At 47.5% G+C, this 17,178-nt stretch overlaps 1 protein-coding gene across 1 annotated transcript in view; it reads right to left on the bottom strand.

The window, feature by feature from the left end:
* The window catches only part of LOC311106386 (palmitoyltransferase ZDHHC14-like), a gene marked incomplete at both ends in the record, with an annotated part of 38,840 nt that overhangs the window by 9,120 nt on the left and 12,542 nt on the right, over positions 1-17,178 (bottom strand). The window contains 4 exons of the mRNA XM_084148721.1: positions 1,007-1,079; positions 4,215-4,352; positions 4,602-4,760; positions 11,141-11,301. Coding sequence (XP_084004847.1) covers positions 1,007-1,079; positions 4,215-4,352; positions 4,602-4,760; positions 11,141-11,301 — 531 coding nt within the window. The remainder of the gene's footprint in view (positions 1-1,006; positions 1,080-4,214; positions 4,353-4,601; positions 4,761-11,140; positions 11,302-17,178) is intronic.

The following is a 17,178-nucleotide window of genomic DNA, read 5'->3' as shown; positions in this document are numbered from 1 at the left end:
CATTTTGTGAACTAACACTTTTTTCCCCCCTTACTAGCTCTGACTTTGGTGATAGTTACTTTGAGAAAATATTGACTTGCACTAACTGTAAGTCGCTTTGGATAAGAGCATCTGCTAAATGAATAAAATTTAAATGTAAAATGCATGCATCAATGGCAATCCCTGCCACTGAATCAATTAAACTAATTTGAGATGAACAGGATCTAAATGTGGGTGAGAGGTGGAGAGAGCTCTTGCATTTGACCTTGCTAATGCAAAGAGTTGGACATAGTGGTACGGACTACCAGAAGATTGTGTTGGGGCCATTGATTTACTCGGCAATGCACTCTACATGTGGTTCGGCTCCATTAAATAACTGCTGTGTCCTCTATAATGCCCTGAATGACTCCAGGCAAAGTGGATACATCCCAACCAATCGACTAACATACACGGTCAATGCATACAAACACATCTAACCCAGCGCACGTGCCACACACAAGGCACGTCAATGACTCTCTCTCTGCCCCTATCATTTATTTAGTGTATTTCAGCCCTCTAGTTGTGTGCGTGTCAGATCCGATGCCTCTTTGCAGGCTTATAGGGGCCTGACTGTGTGCAGTGTGATCAAGGCCCAAATGATGCGTGACAGGTGCATGATTCTCAGAAAAGCAGCGGGGTGGCTGGATGGGGACTAATGGAAACAGAGGCAGTGCATCTGGCTGCTCCCTAATGGAAATGAAATGCCGGCGTCTAGCGCTCCCCTCAAATCAAACCAAAACCTGTACTACAATTTACAGTGCAGAATTTACCCCCCTCAAATGGTGTTCATCTCTTCTGAGTGTCTGTTCGTGTGTGTGTGAGAGTGAGTGTGTGTGTGTGTGTGAGTGATAAACGTTAGATGACTCCCACAGTTGGAACGAGGGAGATAAGGGCAATGTTATCTGCCATTCAGAGATCATGCTGATGCTGTATCACCTTCCACTTAAATGGTGAGTAAATAAACATAAATAAAAACGCACGCACACACACACTCTCCCCAGTAAAAGGATATCTGGCAGGGCTGTCTTTGAGTGTGCTGAGGAAGCCTGTCCGGTTGGATCCTGCAGAGAGCAGAGTGAGCAGAGAAACAACAGGGGTTTGTTACGTAAGGAGGGGAACATTCACCCACTGAGCACCATGACGATGAGCTAGTCAGTACATATACAGCATTACCTCACACTGAATAAGAGCTTCTCAGTCACAGTCACGGAATATCTCAGAGCTGCTTCACAGCACCCACAGTAGGGCAAGAAGTTGTGTGCTCCGAAGGAGATTATTCTGGGATGCCTCCGACTCAAACACCTGTTAACGTCTGTATTTCTCATGTCTGGAAAAACATGGCTATGTAACTGATGCTGGTCACACTGACTGCACCAAAATAGGTTTAAGTCAGGCCTAAATGTGAAGGGTCAATAGGCTAAAATCAGTCAAGGATTTTCTACCAGGGACTCTAGTCTTGATCATACTGTGGTTCAGCAGGGAATGTGTGCATCCCAAATGGCACCCTATGCCTTCAGAAAGTATTCAGACCCCTTGACTTTTTCCACATTTTGTTACGTTCCAGCCTTATTCTAAAAGTGATTAAATTGTTTTTTCCTCTAATCAATCTACACACAATACCCATAATGACAAAGCAAAAGCAGGTTTTTAGACATTTTTGCTAATTTATAAAAAATTAAATAGAAAACTGAAATATCCCTGTTACATTATTCAGACCCTTTACTCAGTACTTTGTTGAAGCTCCTTTGGCAGAGATTACAGCATAGAGTCTTCTTGGGTATGATGCTACAAGCTTGGCACACCTGTATTCGACGAGTTTCTCCCATTCTTCTCTGCAGATCCTCTCAAGCTTTATCAGGTTGGATGGGGAGCGTCGCTGCACAGCTATCTTCAGGTCTCTCCAGAGATGTTCGATCGGGTTCAAGTCCGGTCTCTGGCTGGGCCACTCAAGGACATTCAGAGACTTGTCCCGAAGCCACTCCTGCGTCGTCTTGGCTGTGCGCTGTCGTGACGTGACTCTTATTAATATGATGAATGTTATTTATCGAATCAACTAACTATGTTTAATCGTTACCCGTATTCGGTGAAAACAATAGCTGGAACGACCTAGCGAACAGATGCGAACTGGCTGAGTCAATTCAGTGGCTAGCTTTGCACTTGGCTAGCTAACAGTAGCTGCTAGGGGTAAGTCATAACCTACATTTGTGTTTTGTTTTTACATATTGGTAGCCTGAGTCGTTCAAGGAATTCGGGACATGGGAGACTAGTTAACGTTAGTTTGGCTCTCTCTGTGTGTTCGTGCCGTGAAAGGAGGCGTTTCTTCTTTGTCTGAAAGCAATGGCTAGCTAGTATGCTAACTATTCTAGCTAACTAACTGGCTGAATAAGTTGATGACGGACTCGCTCAAGCTGTCGGGACTAACCCACAACGTTAGACACGGACACAAACGATCTGCTTGGCGTGTTGACACACTGGTGGTTTGTTGTGGCCGAGTATTGGTGCTAAACCGTGTTGTTGGAGTCCGGCATGCTAGCTGGCTGTGGCGTCTTATGACTAGGTGCCCTGGACGATTTTCACGGAAGAATACTGTACCTAGTTAGCTAGCTGAATAAACTAAGTTAGTCTATTCCTAGAAAACATTGAACCGCTGTAGTTTACAACAATTATAGTTTCTGAGGTGGAAGTTGGGAGAGTTATATTTGGGTGTTGTGGTGAGGGAGGCCCCGCTCTCTCCTTTCCCAGATGTTTAGTTCATTTCATTCCGATCTCCTTTGCATTATTGTAGCCATTTTCTGTAGCCTGTCAACCATGCCTCTGTCTATCCCTGTTCTCTCCTCTCCGCACAGGCTATACAAACGCCTCACACCGCGTGGCTGCTGCCTCTCTAACCTGGTGGTCCCTGCACGCACCACCCACGTGGAGTTCCAGGTCTCAGGCAGCCTCTGGAACTGCAGTTCTGCTGCCAACAAGGCAGAGTTCATCTCAGCCTATGCTACCCTCCAGTCCCTCGACTTCTTGGCGCTGACGGAAACATGGATTACCACTGAAAACACTGCTACTCCTACTGCTCTCTCCTCGTCTGACCATGTGTTCTCGCATACCCCGAGAGCATCTGGTCAGCGGGGTGGTGGCACAGGAATCCTCATCTCTCCCAAGTGGACATTCTCTATTTTTCCCCTGACCCATCTGTCTATCTCCTCATTTGAATTCCATGCTGTCACAGTCACTAGCCCATTTAAGCTTAATATCCTTGTCATCTATCGCCCTTCAGGTTCCCTTGGAGAGTTCATCAATGAGTTTGACGCCTTGATAAGTTCCTTTCCTGAGGATGGCTCACCCCTCACAGTTCTGGGGGACTTCAACCTCCCTACGTCTACCTTTGACTCATTTCTCTCTGCCTCCTTCTTTCCACTCCTCTCCTCTTTTGACCTCACCCTTTCACCGCCCCCCCCCTACTCACAAGGCAGGCAATACGCTTGACCTCATCTTTACTAGATGCTGTTCTTCTACTAATCTCACAGCAACTCCCCTCCATGTCTCCGACCACTACTTTGTATCCTTTTCTCTCTCGCTCTCAATACCCACAACCCCTAAGACTGATGCTGTTAGTTACAGTAATCAATAACTGATACAGATGATTGATCTGTGGTGTACAGTAAAGCACCACAAACACAGCTCCCTCTCTCCCCCATAGAGAGAGAGAGACCAGCCGCGTCAGCAGCTTTCCTGACAGCCAGCCTCCACTGGCGCTGGGAAGCAGGGAGAGAGGGAGGGTAGTGTTCTGAAGAGGGGTGGAGGTGGAGGGGCGGAGTGGAAGTGGAGGTGGCTGATCGGGATGAAGTGCCCTAGGAGGTGGTGCTGCTCAGGGCTAGAAGCCCTTTGTTTATGGGTGGATACTGCTGACGGTGAAATACACCTGAAAACCTGGTTGTGGGAAACCGTCTGCTCAACTGCTGTGTATGGGGTTAGGAAAATTTGAGTTACAAGTAGAGAAGGCTTGATACTGTGTAAGAGAAATACCAGCATTATGCATTCACTCATCTTGTCATTTTTTATATTATCTGGATAACAAACAGTATGTTCTGGGCACCTGATGTGTATAGGGGATATTGTTTGGGGAAAAACAGTGTTGTGTGTATTTCAGGTCATCACCACTTTGTGTGTGTGTTTCAGTGTCTGGTCGGCGTTATACTCACTCAGGATGACGTGTGTGATGACGAAGGCGAATATGAATACAGTGAGGAAGGAGAGGGAGAGGATGAAGAGGTAGAAGAAACGGTAGTTCCTCTTTCCCACACAGTTCCCCACCCAGGGACAGTGGTGGTCAAAACGCTCTGCAGAGAGAGAGAGAGGGGAGGGAGAGTGAAAAGGTACGTTTAGATAAAGGGAAATAGAAAAGTGGACAGAGAGAGGGAAAGAGCGGAAGAGAGAAATAGAGAAGAAGAGAGAAGCAGATAGAAAGGGAAATAAAACAGTGAAAAAGAGAGAGGGAGAGATGGGAGAGAGTAGGTGGTTCAAAAGTTGTGCATATGGAACAGCCATCGAGTCAGTCAGATTCTCCTATTATTTTCAGGACTACTCACCCACACAGTTGTCACACAGGCTGCAGTGCGAGGCCCGTGGGGGCCTGAAGATCTTGCAGGTGAAGCAGTACTTGAGCTTCACCGTCTGCCCGTTGATGACCACCTCTCTGGTCCTCGGGGGCGGCCTGTACCCTGGACCACTGGGACCGTTAGCCGCGTCTGAGGAGGACCAAACAAGAGCAAGTCAGATTTAGTTCACAAGGGAAGCATATTCCTTTGTTCTCCTATGGTGGATATTCAGTGCAGCCTCAGAGCTGCATCTTATTTCTAAAGCACAGTCAGTCTGGTAGGGGCCAGATACGAGTTCCTGTATCCAAGGAGGTTTGAGTTTGGCTCTGTTTTTATTTCCCTGTGATAAACAAAACAAGTCACACCATCACATCTCACTACAACAGTATATAGGCTTTCTGAGCTTGATATATCAGTCAGCACATTTTACTGGCTTCCTCGCTGATGCATTTTACAGCGGCGGGCCGCTGGGGCACAGTGTTTACTTGGCATTACATTATTCATCTGCTCAGCAGGACCTGGCACTCCACTCAGAGACAAGAGGCACACACACACACATAGACTCATAGGCAAACACTCACGGGCACACCTACCTAAAAGCAAAAGATCGCTATGTGCACAGGTAAGATCAGGGATATTGCCTCTGCGTATTGAAACAGGTCGGTATTGTGGTGAAATGGAAGATGAAAGACTTTGTAACTATTGTGACCTCGAAGAAATAGAGAATGAAACTCATTTGATCTTCTACGGCCCTTTCTACCACGATATAGGCTTGCTCTTATTCCAGAAAGCACACCAGATATACCCTGGCATTATGTGGCTGAGCGATGAGGAGAAACTGAAATGTTTTTTTTGTCCATTGTGTATTTCCGTTTGCGGAATATTTAGATAAAGCCTGGAATAAAAGAAAAAGGGTTACCTATAATTAAATAATACAAAATATTTAGCTTCTATGTGGTAATGGTATGTGTGTATATAGATTGTGTATAGGCTTGTCTCCCACATGAATCTTCTCTTTGTGCCAGACTAGGTTCAAATGCCTTCTGTTTCATTTTTCTGTATATGTTATGTATGTGTGTATGTACAGTACCAGTCAAAAGTTTGGACTCACCTACTCATTCCAGGGTTTTTCTTTATTTTTAAAATGTTCTACATTGTAGAATAATAGTGAAGACAAAAACTATGAAATAACACATATGGAATCATGTAGTAACCAAAAAAAGTGTTCAACAAATAAAAATATATTTTATATTTGAGATTCTTCAAAGTAGCCACCCTTTGCCTTGATGACAGCTTTGCACACTCTTGGCATTCTCTCAACCAGCTTCATGAGGTGGTCACCTGGAATGCATTTCAATTAACAGGTGTGCCTTCTTAAAAGTTAATTTGTGGAATTTCTTTCCTTCTTAATGCGTTTGAGCCAATTAGTTGTGTTGTGACAAGGTACAGGGGTATACAGAAGATAGCCCTATTTGTTAAAAGACCAAGTCCATATTATGGCAAGAACAGCTCAAATAAGCAAAGAGAAACGACAGTCCATCATTACTTTAAGACATGAAGGTCAGTCAATACGGAACATTTCAAGAACTTAGAAAGTTTCTTCAAGTGCAGTCGCAAAAACCATCAAGCGCTATGATGAAACTGGCTCTCATGAGGACCGCCACAGGAATGGAAGACCCAGAGTTACCTCTGCTGCAGAGGATAAGTTCATTAGAGTTAACGGCACCTCAGATTGCAGCCCAAATAAATGCTTCACAGAGTTCAAGTAACAGACACATCTCAACATCAACTGTTCAGAGGAGACTGCGTGAATCAGGCCTTCATGGTCGAATTGCTGCAAATAAACCACTACTAAAGGACACCAATAAGAAGAAGAGACTTGCTTGGTCCAAGAAATACGAGCAATGGACATTAGACCAGTGGAAATCTGTAAATTGGTCTGATGAGTCCAAATTTGAGATTTTTGGTTCCAACCGCCGTGTCTTTGTGAGACGCAGAGTAGGTGAACGGATGATATCTGCATGTGTGGTTCCCACCGTGAAGCATGGAGGAGGAGGTGTGATGGTGTGGGGATGCTTTGCTGGTGACACTGTCTGTGATTTATTTAGAATTCAAGGCACACTTAACCAGCATGGCTACCACAGCATTCTGCAGCAATACGCCATCCCATCTGGTTTGCGCTTAGTGGGACTATCATTTGTTTTTCAACAGGACAATGACCCAACACACCTCCAGGCTGTGTAAGGGCTATTTTACCAAGAAGGAGAGTGATGGAGTGCTGCATCAGGTGACCTGGCCTCCACAATCACCCGACCTCAACCCAATTGAGATGGTTTGGGATGAGTTGGACCGCAGAGTGAAGGAAAAGCAGCCAACAAGTGCTCAGCATATGTTGGAAAAGCCTTCCTCATGAAGCTGGTTGAGAGAATGCCAACAGTGTGCAAAGCTGTCATCAAGGCAAAGGGTGGCTACTTTGAAGAATCTCAAATATAAAATATATTTTGATTTGTTTAACACTTTTTTGGTTACTACATGATTCCATATGTGTTATTTCATAGTTTTGATGTCTTCACTATTACTCTACAAAGTAGAAAATAGTCAAAATAAAGAAAAACCCTGGAATGAGTATGTGTGTCCAAACCTTTGATTGGTACTTTATTAACAGTGTATATGTATGCATGAATGTATATATATTTTTACTGCTCTAGGGATATAATTATTGTTTGGATAACCTTATTTACTATTATGTATTGATTTTTATCTTTAATTCTTTCACTCTTTATGCGATGCGCACTGCAGAGAACACCGGAAGAAGAATTATCAATGAATTATTACAGTTAATTATTGTAAATGTTTGTTTATGTGTCAATTAATCCCATAAGGGATGGGTTGCCAACTGGCGATTTGACACGGAAAAAAAATGTCATTCACTCATTTATTCATTCACACACGCATGCACACACATGGCCTGCTCCTCAAGCTTGGCGATGGGGGGGGCCACACCTCATTGATGGCTCTGCGGCCCTGCATATCGCTCACTCAGCATCACTTATTTCCCTACTCCCCTGACTTGAAAAGAAAATAATACTACGTACAGCTTTTATCCTTTACAGGTAAGGTACAGTAAATGTAATTTACAAATATATACAGTTGAAGTCGGAAGTTGTCACGATCGTTTACGAACGAGACGGACCAAGGCGCAGCATGATATTCATTCATATTTATTAACGACTAAACACACGACAAAACAACAAAACGAAACGTGAAGTCCAAGGTAGCATACAAACAACATACCTTAACGGAACAAGATCCCACAACTGACTGGTGCCAAAAGGCTGCCTAAGTATGGTCCCCAATCAGAGACAACGAGCTACAGCTGCCTCTGATTGGGAACCACCCTGGCCAACATAGATCTAAACGATCTAGAAACTAACATAGACAAACCCAACACAGAAAATACACACCCTGACTCAACAAATACAACTCCCTAGAGTCAGGGCGTGACAGTACCCCCCCCCCCAAAGGTGCGGACTCCGACCGCGCCACATAAACCTAACAGGGTAGGGGCCGGGTGGGCATTCCGCCTCGGAGGCGGATCCGGCTCCGGGTGTGACCACCACTTACTCTCCACCTCCCCGTTGCACCCCTGGTCTGGTCTGGACCTTGGCGCGCTGCTTCCTCTCTCCTTCCTCCCACGAAGTACCACGCCCTGTCTGGACCCTGGTGTGGGAGACCCCGAACCTGGAGAGGGGCTGACGTCTGGGTCTGGACTGGAACCGCTGACTGGAGCTGGACCCGACGACGGTGGATCGAACTGCTCTGGCTCCGGGGTGGAGCCGCTGACCGGAACTGGATCAGGCACCGGTGGAGCGGACTGCTCTGGCTCCGGAGTGGAGCCGCTGACCGGAGCTGGACTGGACACACGCACCACTGGCTTGGTGCGGGGAGCAGGAACGGGCCGGACTGGGCTGACGACGCGCACCCCTGGCTTGGTGCGGGGAGCAGGAACGGGCTGGACTGGGCTGACGACGCACACCACTGGCTTGGTGCGGGGAGCAGGAACGGGCCGTACCGGACTGGCGACGCGCACCACTGGCCTGGTGCGGGGAGCAGGAACGGGCCGTACCGGACTGGCGACGCGCACCACTGGGCTGGTGCGGGGAGCAGGAACGGGCCGGACTGGGCTGACGACGCGCACCACTGGCTTGGTGCGGGGAGCAGGAACGGGCCGTACCGGACTGGCGACGCGCACCACTGGCCTGATGCGGGGAGCAGGAACAGGCCGGGCCGGGCTGGCGACGCGCACCACTGGCTTGGTGCGGGGGACAGGAACGGGCCGAGCCGGACTGGGAACACGCACCACTGGCTTAGTGCGGGGAGCAGGAACGGGCCGGACCGGACTGGCGACACGCACCACTTGATTGGTGCGAGGAGCGGGACTGGGTTCCTTCATTAACCCCCGCTCCTTCTGCTGCCTAACCATCTCCTCTCGCCGTACCTCTACACTTTCCTTCTGCTCCCTCTGAACCAATGGCCCCCTTAATCTGGCGGCCTCCTCTGCTAAACAGCTGAACCGCTCTATCGCGGCCTCCTGCTGCCTCGTCGTCCACGGCGTGAGCCCCCCCCCCTAAAAAATGTTTGGGCTTGTCTCTCCCCCATGATCATGGCCTCCATCCCTTTTGCCAGACTCTCGCTCATCTCCTCCCAAGTCCATCCTCTCTCCTCGTCACGCTGCTTGATCCAGGATTGGTGGGATCTTCTGTCACGATCGTTTACGAACGAGACGGACCAAGGCGCAGCGTGATATGCATTCATATTTATTAACGACTAAACACACAACAAAACAACAAAACGAAACGTGAAGCCCAAGGTAGCATACAAACAACATACCTTAACGGAACAAGATCCCACAACTGACTGGTGCCAAAAGGCTGCCTAAGTATGGTCCCCAATCAGAGACAACGAGCTACAGCTGCCTCTGATTGGGAACCACCCTGGCCAACATAGATCTAAACGATCTAGAAACTAACATAGACAAACCCAACACAGAAAATACACACCCTGACTCAACAAATACAACTCCCTAGAGTCAGGGCGTGACAGAAGTTTACATAAACCTTAGCCAAATACATTTAAACTCTGTTTTTCACAATTCCTGACATGTAATCCTAGTAGAGCTAGGGTTGTGAAACAGACAATAGGACTAGACTACCTCTCCAAAAGTTCACCGCTTTTTCAGTGCAGGCCTGTAATATTCCTTTTCATCAACGTTTAATAAACAAAATGTAATTATTTTTATCGGTATTGTTTTCAGGCATGATTTTGACGGCAATTAGTACCAATTTTGCTGTTTGTAGAGTTGACTATACAGTACTGAACCTCCAGATCCTCTACTACTGGATGTGTGGATGTTATTTCTAGTGCATCACATTGTGACTGACCACAGACAGTAAACAACCAAACAGAGTAAATATAACAGTGGATTATTTGTACCCTTCCTCAACGGCTGTATAAAACACTGTTGATGTGGTGAGACATAGGCTGTGTCCCAAATGGCACCCTATTCCCTATATAGTGCACTACTTTTGACCAGAGCCCTGTGGTAGTGCACTACATGGGGAATAGGGTGCCATTTGGGACGCTGCCATGAGAGACACTTTCTCTCCTGCTCTAAGAAAGCTGGAGTTAGATGCACAGAGCAAGCAACGCCCAAATTTGGTCATTCTTGCAGTACTGACTCTTTAGTGATTGACAGGTCTGTTCTGGAATGCTGTATTCACAGGAAAAAACAAAGTTCCAAAAATACATCCAGATTGTTCTGTCTGTATGCACAGATTTAGCTCATTGAACATCACTGACTGATTCTTCTTGGTACGGATTGGATTGGACATCTCATAACAAAACGGAACTAGTGGCTTGCTCCTGTGATAGAGGGTTGAATCCCAAATGGCACCCTATTCCCTACACATTGCACTACTTTTGACCAGAGCCCTATGAGCCCTGGTCAAAGGTAGTGCACTAAATAGGGAATATGGTACCATTTGGGACTCTGATGAGATATTTTCTAGATTTAACTCTAAAACGAGGCCCTTAATCAGGCTGTTTGGACAACATGCCATTGGTGCTCAGGGCAAAGCGCCTCTCAAAGCTGATGTCATCTCCAAACATAAACAACAGTGAATACCTTATCTCACTGACACACAGACATACACAGGCGTTTAGAGGCCGCCTGTGATTGGCTCGATCCACACCGTTTGATAGTGGTCGGGCGAAGTTCACGTTGATATCAAATCTATCTGCCTCATTAGCTGAACACAAACAAGGAGAAAAAGCAGCATCAGAGACTCAGAGTGCAGAGTCCTGCCTGGTCCAAGTCCCAAAATGCACCCTATTCCCTACATAGTGCACTACTTTTGACCAAAACCCAGCTCTGGTCAAAAGTAGTACACTATATAGGGAATAGGGTACCATTTGGGAACCCATTCCTTGGACTCTGGACCGTAAGGAAACCAGGTCGTCTCCATAGTTACCTATTTGTCTCTCCAGGTCGGCAGCCTCGTCGGGCGTGGCGCGGGGCAGGAACCCCGGGTCACTGAAGCTGGCCCTGAACAGCATCCCCAGCACAAAGAATAACAGCACCCCTCCGATCACTGGGATGGCTGGGGTCAGGTTGGACGCCAGGAACGGACAGCTGCACGAAAGGAGATAGAAAGAAAGGTTTAAGAATGGAAAAGTATGTAGGCCTAATTAGTAGCTGTTCTTGGTGTGGTCTCTGTATTTGGGTGGGTGGAATGTTTACAACTAACAAACCTGTTAGGACAAACAGACATGCGCGCACACACACAGACAGTAAGGATTTGATTACCTAACTCACTTAAACCAAGCCCAGTGTTTTGTTCATGAACAGATGTTGGTTAGTGTAATCACATTAAACCACTACTGTCATGTCCTCTGTATCTGACTTCATTAGGTGACCAGACAAGAGAGCCAGGTCCAATGAGAAATGATCTTGCTGGAAAGTGAAAATGAATAGTCTGCTTTTCAGTGGCACAATTCAACACACCCCATAGGGCTCTGGTGAAACGTAGTGCACCATTTTATACTCCTGAGACCCAGCAATTCATTTTTGTCCTCTCTAGTGGACATTAGTTCTTGGTCTGTATCTCTGAGGCCATATAAGCCACTGTATTAAGTCCTGTCGTCCCTTTGAGATGACATTCTGGACTTTTCAATGAGATGTGCGAGGGTGACCTTGACAACTTTATCTTCCTGGTTCTTAAAAAAATGTCTGCCATCAAAATTGGCACATTTGATAGAAATTCTAAAAGAAGTGTGTGTAATTATGAATTACACACACTCCTTCGATATAAAGTAGTTTTTGATGAAAATTAAGACGTGTCACTTTCACAAGGTTGGAGTAATAACATGTTCAACTACTTAAGACATTGGCTGGAATCTAGGTTGTGCCTTTACATTGAGAAAATGAACAACTAAAGAAGAATTGTTCACTTCCCTCATTGACTTCTCAAACCCCGGGCCTGGTCTGTTTTGCCTGTTTTGCAAGCGTTCCTGGAAGTCTCGCGATGTTGCGCCTCTGGGTTTAGAAACTCTGTGCTTTAATGTAAATGTTTTCATATTTACGTCCTAATGACCACTACAGAGGACAATTTTGCACTTACAATAAAAGATAAATAACAATATTTTCTCACTTTTTTTCTTGGTAACATTTTGTTTTTCACCCCAAACACTTATATGATGTGCAAAAAATAAGTGCATCCCAAACTTTTTTGTTTCTTTTGGGTCTCAGGAGGATATAGGGAATATGGTGCCATTTGGAATGCCTCCACTGACAGAAATCTACTGGCCTAAGCCTGAGAAGAAAAACTATTTCCAAGCATATTATTCGACTGGCATCCGTGACAAAGCCATGAAATGAAAGGTACGCCCTCGTGTTTATTTTCACATTATTTATAGATATGAACAAAGGCTCCATTCTTCTCTTCTCAAAGCCTGCTACTGTCTGGGTGTGTAGTAGCACATTCTGTGCAAGTGTGCATTTGGCAATGGTATGGCCTTCTGTGCATTTTTAAAAAATAAATATAAAGTAAGCCTTGTCTGAGCCAGAAAGGCTCCTGCCCTGTGGGCCAATCTCCTGTTTACAGCGTGAGGCAGTATGATGTAGGCTACAAGTACGACCCCTGGACTGGGCGCTTTCCATAAATATGGTATGGCCTTATATGCATTTTTCCATACAAATTGAATGGCCTCCCACAACAACAGTCACTGGCTGTCTGCTGTGGATTCAGCTCTAATGCAAACAGTACACTCCATATCTTGTAGGATTGGGAGTTACCAGGGACTTCACGATACGATATTATCACGATACTTAGGTGCAGATACGATTTGTATTTAGATTCTATTCGGGCTGACCCCATTTAGTCGCTGGTCTATTGTTTGGTCGATAGGCTGTTGGTTGACGGAGATTTTATTTAGTCTAGCGGTCGCAAATTGATAAAAGATCTGTCATGCCCGATGTCCACCAGATGCATATGTCACGATCGCCGGTAAGAGAGGACCAATGCGCAGCGTCGAATGACAACCATTCACAGCTGACACTCGTTGCCTCTGATTGGGAGTCACTCAGGCCAACATAGAAATACACAAACTAGAACTCCCAACCTAGAAATACGACACATAGACCAAACACATAGAACTTACACACCCTGGCTCAACATACAAGTGTCCCCAGAGCCAGGGCGTGACAGTACCCCCCCCTAAAGGCGCGGACTCCGACCGCGTCAACTAAATACCACAGGGGAGGGACCGGGTGGGCACTCCGCCTTGGCGGCGGATCCGGCTCCGGGCCTGATCCCCACTCCCTCTCCAACCCCCCAAAGTACCCCTGGTCCGGTCTGGCCCCGCTGACCGGAGCTGGACTGCACACTGGTGGAGCGGATTGCTCTAGCTCCGGCGTGAAGCAGCTGACCGGTGCCGGACCAGGCACCGGTGGAACAGGCACGGGCCGTGCCGGACTGACGACGCGTACCATAGGCTTGGTGCGGAGAGCAGGAGCGGGCCGGACCGGACTGGCGACGCACACCACTGGCTTGGTGTGGGGAACAGGCACGGGCCATGCCGGACTGACGACGCACACCACTGGCTTGGTGTGGGGAGCAGGAGCGGGCCTTACCAGGCTGACGACTCGCACCCCTGGCTTGATGCGAGTGACAGGAACAGGCCGGGCCGGGCTGGCGACGCGCACCGTAGGCTTGGTACGAGTGGCAGGAACAGGCCGGGCCGGGCTGGCGACGCGCACCGTAGGCTTGGTGCGAGTGGCAGGAACAGGCCGGGCCGAGCTGGCGACGCGCACCGTAGGCTTGGTGCGAGTGGCAGGAACAGGCCGGGCCGGGCTGGCGACGCGCACCGTAGGCTTGGTGCGAGTGGCAGGAGCGGGCCGGACCGGGCTGGCGACGCGCACCGTAGGCTCGGTGCGGGGAGCAGGAGCGGGCCGGACCGGGCTGGCGACGCGCACCATAGGCTCGGTGCGGGGAGAAGGAGCGGGCCGGACCGGGCTGGCGACGCGCACCATAGGCTCGGTGCGGGGAGAAGGAACAGGCCGGGCCGGGCTGGCGACGCGCACCGTAGGCTTGGTGCGAGTGGCAGGAGCGGGCCGGACAGGGCTGGCGACGCGCACCATAGGCTTGGTGCGGGGAGCAGGAGCGGGCCGGACCGGGCTGGCGACACGCACCATAGGCTCGGTGCGGGGAGAAGGAACAGGCCGGGCCGGGCTGGCGACGCGCACCATAGGCTCGGTGCGGGGAGCAGGAACAGGCCGGGCCGGGCTGGCGACGCGCACCACAGGCTCGATGCGAGGAACAGGAACAGGCCGGACCGTACTGGGGACACACACCACTGGCCCTATGCAGAGATCAGGAACGGGCCGGACCGGACTGGTAACACACCCCAGTACCTATCGCCGTGCCTCCACACTTTCCCTCTCCTCTGTGACCAGTGGCCCCCTTAACCTGGCGGCCTCCTCTGCCAACCCGCTGGGCTGCTCTGTCGCGGTCTCCTGCTGCCCCGTCGTCCACGACGTTAGCCCCCCCCTAAAAATGTTCTGGGCTTGTCTCTCCCTCGTGGACCAGGCCTCCATGGTTCTCGCCCAACTCTCACTCCACTGTTCCCAATTCCAACCTCTCTGCTCTTCACTTGGCTTGGCCCAGTCGAGACCCTTACTCCACCGATCCCAAGTCCTTCCTCTCTCCTCTTCATGCTGCTTGGTCCAGTTTTGGTGGGTTCTTCTGTCACGATCGCCGGTAAGAGAGGACCAATGCGCAGCGTCGAATGCAAACATATTTATTAACACTGAAGGAAACACGAACAAAACAACAAACGATACGTGACAGTACACGGTATACCATAAACAGACTAGAAACAAGAACCCACAAACACAAAGGGAAAAACAGACAGTTTAAATATGGCTCCCAATCAGAGACAACCATTCACAGCTGACACTCGTTGCCTCTGATTGGGAGTCACTCAGGCCAACATAGAAATACACAAACTAGAACTCCCAACCTAGAAATACGACACATAGACCAAACACATAGAACTTACACACCCTGGCTCAACATACAAGTGTCCCCAGAGCCAGGGCGTGACAGCATATGTGTTTGTTTTGCCGGATGTCTAGCCCGCATTTTACGTACCTGACGCATATGTACACTACCGGTCAAAAGTTTTAGAACACCTACTAATTCAAGGGTTTTTCTTTATTTTTACTATTTTCTACATTGTAGAATAATAGTGAAAACATCAAGACTATGAAATAACACATATGGAATCATGTAGTAACCAAAAAAGTGTTAAACAAATCAAAATATATGTTATATTTCAGATTCTTCAAATAGCCACCGTTTGCCTTGATGACAGCTTTACACACTCTTGGCATTCTCTCAACCAGCTTCATGAGATAGTCACCTGGAATGCATTTCAATTAACAGGTGTGCCTTCTTCAAAGTTAATTTGTGGAATTTCTTTCCTTCTTAATGCGTTTGAGCCAATCAGTTGTGTTGTGACAAGGTATGCAGAAGATAGCCCTATTTGGTAAAAGACCAAGTCCATATTATGGCAACAACAGCTCAAATAAGCAAAGAGAAACGACAGTCCATCATTACTTTAAGACATGAAGGTCAGTCAATACGCAAAATGTAAAGAACTTAGAAAGTTTCTTCAAGTGCAGTTGCAAAAACTATCAAGCGCTATGATGAAACTGGCTCTCATGAGGACCGGCACAGGAATGGAAGACCCAGAGTTACCTCTGCTGCAGAGGATAAGTTCATTAGAGTTACTAGCCTCAGAAATTGCAGCCCAAATAAATGCTTCACAGAGTTCAAGTAACAGAGACATCTCAACATCAACTGTTCAGAGGAGACTGTGTGAATCAGGCCTTCATTACATTTACATTTTAGTCATTTATGGTCGAATTGCTGCAAAGAAACCACTACTAAAGGACACCGATAAGAAGAAGAGACTTGCTTGGGCCAAGAAACATGAGCAATGGACATTAGACCGGTGGAAATTTGTCCTTTGGTCTGGAGTCCAAATTGGAGATTTTTGGTTCCAACCGCCGTGTCTTTGTGAGACACGGTGTGGGTGAAAGGATGATCTCCGCATGTGTATTTCCCACTGTAAAGCATGGAGGAGGAGGTGTTATGGTGTGGGGGTGCTTTGCTGGTGACACTGTCTGTGATTTATTTAGAATTCAAGGCACACTTAACCAGCATGGCTACCACAGCATTCTGCAGCGATACGCCATCCCATCTGGTTTGGGCTTAGTGGGACTATCATTTGTATTTCAACAGGACAATGACCCAACACACCTCCAGGCTGTGTAAGGGCTATTTTACCAAGAAGGAGAGTGATGGAGTGCTGCATCAGATGACCTGGCCTCCACAATCCCCCGACCTCAACCAAATTGAGATGGTTTGGGATGAGTTGGACCGCAGAGTGAAGGAAAAGCAGCCAACAAGTGCTCAGCATATGTGGGAACTCCTTCAAGACTGTTGGAAATGCATTCCAGGTGAAGCTGGTTGAGAGAATGCCAAGAGTGTGCAAAGCTGTCATCAAGGCAAAGGGTGGCTATTTGAAGAATCTCAAATATAAAATATATTTTGATTTGTTTAACACTTTTTTGATTACTACATGATTCCATATTTGTTATTTCATAGTTTTGATCTCTTCACTATTATTCTACATGTAGAAAATAGTAAAAATAAAGAAAAACCATTGAACGAGTAGGTGTTCTAAAACTTTTGACCGGTAGTGTACTTCGCTTTTCAACTCGCTAAAAGCTAGCTAGTTGGAGTCTTTGTGTACTCCCTTTTGTACCACCGCACGGTAAAGCAACACGCAAGTTGAAAATATTGAATGCACGTGATACACAGAACGCACCGTAGCCTACCCAATGTAGTGTTGCGGACTGCTCCATTGAAAATGAATGACATCTGCCGGAACGCAATACTTTGATGCACCTGGTGGACATGAAGCGTGGACTAATCCATTGCGG

Source organism: Coregonus lavaretus, assembly GCF_964263955.1.
Source record: "Coregonus lavaretus genome assembly, chromosome: 31".
Lineage (NCBI taxonomy): Eukaryota > Metazoa > Chordata > Actinopteri > Salmoniformes > Salmonidae > Coregonus > Coregonus lavaretus.
Note: the sequence above shows the minus strand (reverse complement) of the source record. Positions and strands in the feature narration are given on the sequence as shown.